Source organism: Meleagris gallopavo, chromosome 2 (genome assembly GCF_000146605.3).
Source record: "Meleagris gallopavo isolate NT-WF06-2002-E0010 breed Aviagen turkey brand Nicholas breeding stock chromosome 2, Turkey_5.1, whole genome shotgun sequence".
NCBI lineage: Eukaryota > Metazoa > Chordata > Aves > Galliformes > Phasianidae > Meleagris > Meleagris gallopavo.
In genome coordinates this window covers 32,224,636-32,233,495 of record NC_015012.2, presented here as the reverse complement: position 1 = coordinate 32,233,495, position 8,860 = coordinate 32,224,636, and the positions used below count along the sequence as shown (strand labels likewise).

The window sequence follows — 8,860 nt, the reverse complement described above, 5'->3', positions numbered from 1 at the left end:
TCCTCCAGTCACACCGCCCCAAGCCTGTAGCGTCGCCTGGGGTTGTGTGGCCGAAGTGCAGGACCAGGCATTTGGTCTTGCTAAACCTCATCCTGTTGGCTTCAGCCCAGCTCTCCAGCCTGTCCAGATCCCTCTGTATGGCCTCGCTACCCCCAGGCAGATCCACACTTCCAGCCAATTTGGTGTCATCTGCGAATTTACTGAGGGTGCACTCGATGCCCTCATCCAGGTCATCAATAAAGATATTGAAGAGGCAGGCCCCAGCACCGACCCCTGGGGAACACCACTCGTGACCGGTTGCCAGCTGGACTTAACTCCATTCACCACCACTCTCTGAGCCCGGCCCTCCAGCCAGCTCCTTACCCAGCCAAGAGTGTACCCATCCAAGCCTCGGGCTGCCAGCTTCTGCAGTCTTTTTGCTGGGTCCTCTAGGGTTTGTCAGTAGCACATCAGTTCAGCTTTCCAGATACTCTCCTGCTCTCTTACTTCACTTGGAGGGTGATGTTATCACATCTTTTCCCCTTCTGAATACCAAGAGAAAGAAAACATGTCCACCAATGCAGAGACACAATGGCCAGCCTTCAATGAGGTCGGTCTGCAAAATCTGGAAGCCAGAAGCCTGCTCTGCTTAAGGCCTCACAATTTATTCATTCTCTTTTGCTCTGAGTTTTGGGACTCTAGATCCAGCCAGCTTTGTCTTACAGCTGGATATGGAAAAGGGTCATTTCACAATCCTTTGGAGATGCTCCAGGCTTGCTGGCCTTCGGTACACGTCCCAGTGTGTATTTCTGACATCCCCTTTCCATCTGAACTGTTCTCCCATGTGTGATACTGCCAGCATCATTGCTCCAGACTGCAACATACTATCATGCAGAAGCTGTTGCTTCAGCTGGGTTCAGTCTGGTGTACACTTTTCATGCTGGTGATTTTCTAGATGACAAGCATCTACATGAATTCCAAAAGGCCTAGGGATGGAAAGCAATTATTATCATCCTCTTGTGCTTCCTGAACACTGTCAACCACCAAGACAGAAGAAAGCTAATATCTAGAATTTTACATATTGTTTGAAAAGAAAAGCACCCTAAACTTTTTATCACAAAAAGCCTTCATGTCCTAGGCTGTTCCCTGGCTGCTGCTTTGTGAATTCCTTCGGCAGAGGGTTAAATGGGGAAAGATGCCACAGATGGCTTTTCTCTGCAGGAGACCATCTTTGGCTCCCTTCCTAGGGTCTCACTGCAGCAGTGTAGCAGCAGTGGAAGCTGAGAAAGCACATGGTCTTTGTGGAAGACATTGTGACACAAATGGGGACAATTTGTACAAATGGGGACCAAAAGTTCAGCTTTTCCCAAAAGGGTCTGGTGGTGCCTGCGAGTCCTGCAGTCTGGCAGGACAGGAGGAACTGTACCACGAGATATGACTCGCATCTGTTGCCTGCACGGTTTGTTAAAACATCTCAGATGTGAATGGCTCTTGTGTCCAGCTCTGCCTATATTGGGGAGCCACACTTTGGGAGAGCAGCTGTGGATGTGCCAGAGCATGCAAGTCACTATGTACAAAACATAAATGGACAAGAGATTAAAGGGGAACAGATGTTGGCTGATCTTGTCCACTGTGTTTCTGGGAGACAGCCCAGTGGAGCTGCTGTCTGCCCAGGACCCTGCTAGCTCAGAGCAGAAGGGCTGGGATTCTTATAGCCACACTGATCTTCAGACACAGAACTGTGTCTTCAGGTGATATCCTTTTCTGCCATGACAGCTTTCTTCATGGGGTGGCCTTTCTGTAAAAATTCTTTTAAATTTTTGGTCACCCCTGTGACCAAAAAACATGAGCATTTAACTTCAGGATGCCAGGTTCTGCTGAAACTGCATACTGGGCTCCACTGAGGTGAATCATTCAGTCCACTATGGGGAAGAAGATCTGAACAACTAGATTGTTACTCCCAAGCCAAGTTAGGGTACCCATGATGCAAAACTTACCATCAGAAGACGGAATGGTCCACTGCCCAAATTAATTCTTATCACTTAGACTATAAGTCACAGTATTCCTGTTTTTGTATCTTTTTGCTGCTTTCCTCTTATTGTTTATAGCCTTTCTTTCAGTACTGTGCATATCCTTGCCTCCTTTATTCTACACATTGCTGTACCAAGCTATTACTTAATTACGCAAGGGGTGGACTACCTTTTCTCATATCCACCTTGCTCAATCTGTTTCCTAAATCCTCAGGAATATGTTGCCACCCACCTTGCTATCTCTGAAGGATTTTCCAGTGTGCTTCATCCAGCTTCTGGAGAACTTGTGCTCCTGTGTCACTTCAGATAAAAAGGTCCAGTCTTCAGTCATTCGCATTTCTTTTCCCTGGAGGGTCCTGATGGGGGGGGGATTTAAAAGCTGATCAAGAAGAAACAGACCAAAAACAGCTTTTTCTTTTTTGAATATTCTTGGTCAGTATCTCTCAGACTTTTTAACTGTTTACTTATCCTTCCCTTCTGCAGTTTCCCATCACTGGAAGCTATTGTCCATCTAATGCAGAGCAGAACACACCTGTAAGCTGAGACCAAATCCAAAACACTTCTTATAATGTTCCTACCACTAAAGCATCCTCAAATAGCTGTGAAATCCCAGAGAATTAAGCCCTTACTGGCAGAAACTAGCTTCTTGATTTTTATTTGCATATAAAGACTCACTCATACAAGTTTTATTACTGTGAAACTGCAGCTGTAACCCTGAAGCGGAGCTCATTGCCTTTCAGTCTGTGACAGCACTTTTCCCACAAATGTATCATAGGTCCTGCCTTCCCCATATCCTGTATACTCAGAACTGATGATGGGATTGCCTTTGCTGGTGCACATCTGGGCTGTATTTCTTCCCTTCTTGTTGGCATGCTCCGGGCTGCTGCACTCACAGGGCTCTGCTGAAAGCCAAGCAACAGGGCCATGGCTCCTCTGCAGAGCCACCTTAACAATTTGCCATGCTCCTCTGCTCATAGCTGTTCTTCCCAGCACCCAGTTCCACAAATAGCACTTTTTGTGAGTCTTCCCTGATACGGCATCATAGGCTACCAGATACTTGCAAAAAAAAGAACATCTTTCTCAGCAGATGTCCTGAGCCCCCCAGGAAGTGTTTGCTGTTCTCTCTGTTTGCAGATCTCCTCTCATTTATCAGGCCATCCAGGTCACTCATCACTTCCTGATGTTAATGCTGGAAGACAGGGCTACTGAGTGCAAGAGTGGCAAAGCTGTCATGCTCCAGCTGGGCAAAAGTGGTGCCTCACTCAGCAAATATTGACACGTCTGCAAGCAAACAGAAGGCAGCTTTCAGAAAGCAGCTCTCTGGCTCCCTGAGCAGAGGCTGGACCAGAGATGCTTGGTGCTTTGTGGTTATGAACTGATGTTTACCGAGTACAGGATGCAGGCCTGGATCTCCAGCAGCTGTGATGACAGTGGCAAATTCTCGGGTTCACAGGATTCACCAGCAGTGTGCCTACTGCCTACCTGCACTACAAGTGGCTGCAACCACTTCAGCTTCTGGAAAATCGAGCTGTCTCTGCCACTTCTCAGCAACTTCCAGTCAAGATTTCTTCAAGAAAATATTCAATACAGTCTCTACTTAAAATGGTTAGCACAAACAGAATTTTGTTCCAAGTCTTGAGTTCCCCTGACATCCAGTTCTAAAACACTGCCTATGATATTCAGGTGGTTATCGTCCCTCCTGTGGGTTGTTGGATGCGGGGAAGTCAGAAGTGCAAGTGCATATAAACACAGAAGTCATCAGAGTGAGTCCTTTCCATGGATCCATGAATTCAAGAAGCCAGTCTTTCACAGAATCAACTCTTACCAAAATCCCCAAATGTAGTTCTCATACCTTATAAAAACGACATATTAGTATACACTGTACAATGGAAGTTTGATGTCTCCTTTCAGACTGCTGCCTGCTAGCTAATGGACCACACTCCCTGCACAGGTGGAGCGGAGTCCTTTTAGCCAAGAAGAGATGGGATTGCCAAGAAGGGGTCTTGATGGATTGGGTTCACTTCCTGGCCCACCCCCGATGACTTTGAGCAAGTTATTTGATCTCTTAATGCTTTAGTTCCTATCCACAAAAAGGAAGTGATAATGCTTTCTCTCTGCAGCTCTTTCTTTTACCTACTTAGGCTAAAAGCACCTTGCCTTCCCCCCCCCCGTCCCCCAGTGTTCCTGTGTTTTCTGTTTGTATTTCTAGTATGTAGGTTCTTCTGAAAGTAATGTCTTCTCTTTATTTTCATGGAAATTAGAACAGATAAAAAGAAGTCAATAACACTTTTTGATAGAGCAAATTCTCAGCTACAAAACACTCTTTTTCAGAGTAGGTATTATGAGCTATATATTTTCACCAGTGATGAACAAGAGCCTGCATGCCATGCTCATCAAAATCTGCACCAGTGGAGGTGACCCACTGTCACAGTCACCACTGCTGAAATGCAACACCCACAGCCTCACTGTGCTCACATTCACTGTTTGGTCTCCAGAAATGTTTAGCAAGCATCAGTGAATGTGAGTGGGTGCCATTTTTTCCACATGGAGGAATTCAGTGATACACCTTTGCTTCATACGCACTTCCACGTCAGACATCTACTGTCAAACTGCCCCTCTGCTGCCATCCATCACACGGCAACAAAATGTAAGGGAATATTGATGAGAAGGTTCAGCTTCTATGGCCATTCTACCAACATCTGTCTCTGACATCTGTGGCCAACGTAATCACACAGGAGGCACTACTTTCGGAGCAGCCCTCACATAATTATATTCTGATCTGCAGAAGGAGTTCCTGTGTTCTTCAGTAAGTACAAATAATTATCTGTTCTCATTTAGAGCTTGAAGGCACCACCATATAAGGCAATAAATAACGAAAGGATGACTCAGATTCATAACTGACACTGTGTGGATCTTAGATTGGGAACTAAGGAGGAAAAAAATAACTTCAGGAGTCACCATGAGTGAGTTCCTTTCACCTCTTTCCCAAATGTCCAAATTCTTTCCTTACACTTGTTTTACACTCTCTGATTTGTCTCTAGTGCCTCTGCCTCTCATTTGCAGAGTAAAGACAACAATTAATCCCCAGTTCCTTCCCCCTGCATGAAATAAACACATTAACTAATGTCGTGCTTTGGTGAGAGGCCTGATCCTTGCCCACAGAGCATGTTGTCTCTCGTCTTCCTTGTCATTTGTCATTTCTAAACCAAAGCTGTCAGTTTCCTAGAGCAGGGACTTTGTGTCACACAGCACAAAGTGCCTACAGCACTGTAGCACATAAGCAAAGCCATTGGTGTAGACTGTACAGGGTTTCTTATTTATTTATTTCCCAGAGTTAATTAGAAACCAAAAAAAAACCAAATATATTCTATTAATGAGCTTCTTTGCTGAGCCAGATATTGGGTGATTACAAGTATGAAAAGTGTGGAAAAGGAGGATGAGGGGGAAAATGCAGTCTAGGAATAGTGGAAGAGAGCATGAAGATTTGATTGGTGCTGGACCAAATGTCTCACTGCTGCAACAGTGACAGCCCAAGTATTGAGCGGAACAGGAAGGCACAGAAGTGCTGCCTTGACAGCACTGGCGTTCTGATCCAAACCTCAAATTCTATGAAAAAAAACTATTTAATAGCAAAGAATTTAATCCATTCCTCTCCTCTGGCCTACCCTATTCCATGGTACCTCTGCATAGGCCTGTGAGTAAACCCAGAGTTCCCATCTGCAGTCAGTTCTTTTACCAGGATCATTGGAAATCATGTTCAAAAGCCAGTCAAAACTGCTATATGCCTTCAGCACTTGTAAGTCCACTTGTACAACTTAATTACAGGGAACAAACACAGCTAGGCATATCGCTGGAGATCTGGGAGAGGGACAGAGAAAGAGAAGAGGGAAGCACAGCATGGCGCAAAAAGGAAAAGAAAGAAATACAGAAGACACGGAATGAGCCTAAGAGTAAATTAAAAGGGCAAACTGGTGATACTGTTTGTAAATTATTTCTTGAATGACAGTTTGCACAATGACAGACACAGAAACATCAACAGCAGGCACAGAAACTTCAGTGCGATGGCAAGTTGCATTCCTCTTTCAGAAGTCCTAGATACTGACACTGCATAGGTAACAGTACAGAGCTGTCAGTGTATATGATGCTGAAAATCATGGCAGCCAACTTTTTCCTACAAACTACTTCCAGGATAAGAACACATAGATAGAGACAGTAACTGTCACCTACGCATGAAAGACAGTGTGAAGTATTCTGTTATTCGGTGGCTGGTCTCCCAGCTGGACACTGGGAAAAGTAGGACTAGACTGCACCACTGTCTTCTGCGCCTAGAAGAGGGTAAGCAATAAATAATTTATTTGAAGGCTTTTCCTGGTACAGACAGATGTGTTGTAGGCACACAAGGGAAACATTGCTTGTTGAAAGGTCAGCATATATTGGTTACGAGCAGGGGAATGTTTTTGCAGGAAACACAGGCTGTGCAGAAATAAACATACCTCCAGTGTGGAGTGCTGCAGTGATCCAGCTGAGTCTCTCTCCGGGGAACAGCTTCCCAGGAATGATGCATAAGGCCCTGGGGGTATTTACACAACCTGTTCTCTAAAGACCAGCTGCCACTCAGCACAGTTTATCTTCTTTTCCTGATTATTAAGTTTGTATTTTCTTTGCTAGTCCGGCTGCCTCTTCCTCCAGTTCCAGGAACTGCGAGGAGCTGTGAGCCTCTACAGCACCTGTGTGTGTGTGCCAGGCACGACAGCTGCAGCATCTCCAGATGCTGCGTGCAGCCTGTAAGCCACGTGCATTTCCACTCCACTGTGCAATACCCTATGACTGGGTCCTTCCCATGCAGATTTGTCTCTAAGCTGTATATTTTCCTGCAGCATGAAAACTGTTCTTTGCTCCTGGCATCTCTGTGTTTTGTGTACCTTTCAAACATGAAAGCTCTCATCATTCTGGTGCAGCGAGTGCATCTGAAAAGGCTCATCTCCTTGGTTGCTTCCAAAATAAAAGGAGAGAAGGTTCCAATTTATGAAGAGCTAGGCTGAACTTGTGTAGAGGCAAAGGGAATACAACTGAGGATCTCATTGGATCCTTGCATTTGATTCCTTAAGATACTTTTAGAGAGGGTCAAAGCTTCTTTTATTTCTGCTTGCAAAGGCTTACGTGTCCATTTTCATGCTAGGTCTCTCTGCAAGGATGCAAAAGCCTATACTCAAATATTTGTGACAGCCTCCACCTTGGGTTGGAGGAACCCTGACTTCCAAAAGCTTTCCAAACACATGAAGATTATGCAGTCCAGGACAAACTGCTGGAATCTTTTCAGTACACTTCTTAACCAGGATTTGGCTTATTTCTTGCAATAGCAAAATAGCAATAGCAGAGAGATGCATTCTTCTTTGTGGAACAAAGAGGGCACTGTTTACCAAACTTTGCAGTATGAAATTCATTCAGTGAAATTCACGTTCACTGCTTGCCTGCTCCCTAATTTCATAGGCCTGCTATCCTGACTACCTTCACCAGCCACATTCTTCTTTGATTTAACTCCTGTAACAATTAAAAAAATCCACGAATTGTCCACAGATCACAATTCCCACCTGCTAGTAGAACACAGGACGTAAGAGAGAGATTTCTTCATCCATCCATCACAGATCTCTTCTAGTCATAACACTGCAGAGAAAGAATCCTCTAAAAATATGATTTAAAAAGTTGAAATGCTCATTAAGTTTACATACACACACAAAGCTTCCCTTGCTAACTTTGGCTTGTATTAGCATTAAACTTCTTAGCTGAAAAATAAATGAAAGGAAAAATGATAATGTTACTATTAATCAATTGTTCATAGCACCCAAAGAGGTGCTATTTAACACCAGGAAAAAAAAAATTAATTGTGGGCTGTAGTCTCACAAATAAAATTCTTAATGTACGCAGGGTAGGAATGAGTGCCTTGATGTTGCTACAGACTGAAGGAACTGAGGGGCTACTCTTGGTAGATATGAAGTCTACACATGTTTGGAGGGTAGAATTTCCACAGTATACAAAGCAGCCAGTCATTAGCCAAGGTTACTGCTGACTTGAGCAATCAGTTCCATGGACTTTGGCATTGTTATATAACTGTATTCAGAAATCCTCTGGGAGTTTGAACTATGCTGTTTTGCTCTGACAAATAATTTGTGAGGCATCTCTACCCTTAGGAGTCCATACTGTGGACCAGCTGTGGTCCATAATGCAGAACAGCTGTCAGCTTTCTTTGGGAGAGTGGTACTCCTAATGACTGTTCCCCAGGTCATACTCTAATCACTTCCCATGATTTTATCTTTCAGCTCTTTTTCAGAGGATGTAACCACTTCATAACCATTTTAACTTTCACACTAAGTTTATATTGTAGGTTTATAATTTTGTTCCTCCATGTAAAACACCGAGATACATATTCCACCTTACCACAATTATTTTACTGCCATTTCTGCTACTGTTGTTCATTGACTCCTCATGTGCACTCTACAATCTACAGATGAAATCCTGATCCAGTAAAATAAATGGAAGCCTTGCCACTGGCTTCTGCCAGACCTGTGCTTTGACCAGCAGCCTCTGTATTTTAACTAAGATACAGCTTCTTTTGTCTTTTTCTTCCTCCTTTCCTCCTTTCCTTCTTTCTTTCCTTTTTTCTTTCTTTCCTTCTTTCTTTCTTTCTTTCTTTCTTTCTTTCTTTCTTTCTTCTTCTTTCTTTCTTTCTTTCTTTCTTCTTCTTCTTCTTCTTCTTCTTCTTCTTCTTCTTTCTTCTTCTTTCTTCTTCTTCTTCTTCTTCTTCTTCTTCTTCTTCTTCTTCTTCTTCTTCTTCTTCTTCTTCTTCTTCGTTC

At 43.8% G+C, this 8,860-nt stretch overlaps 1 protein-coding gene across 1 annotated transcript in view; it reads right to left on the bottom strand.

The window, feature by feature from the left end:
- Positions 1–2,340, bottom strand: part of MRPS18A (mitochondrial ribosomal protein S18A) — an 18,914-nt gene extending 16,574 nt beyond the window's left edge. The window contains exon 1 of the mRNA XM_031552182.1: positions 2,242–2,340. Within this exon, the coding sequence (XP_031408042.1) occupies positions 2,242–2,340 (99 nt within the window). The remainder of the gene's footprint in view (positions 1–2,241) is intronic.
- Positions 2,341–8,860: the final 6,520 nt, after the last annotated feature.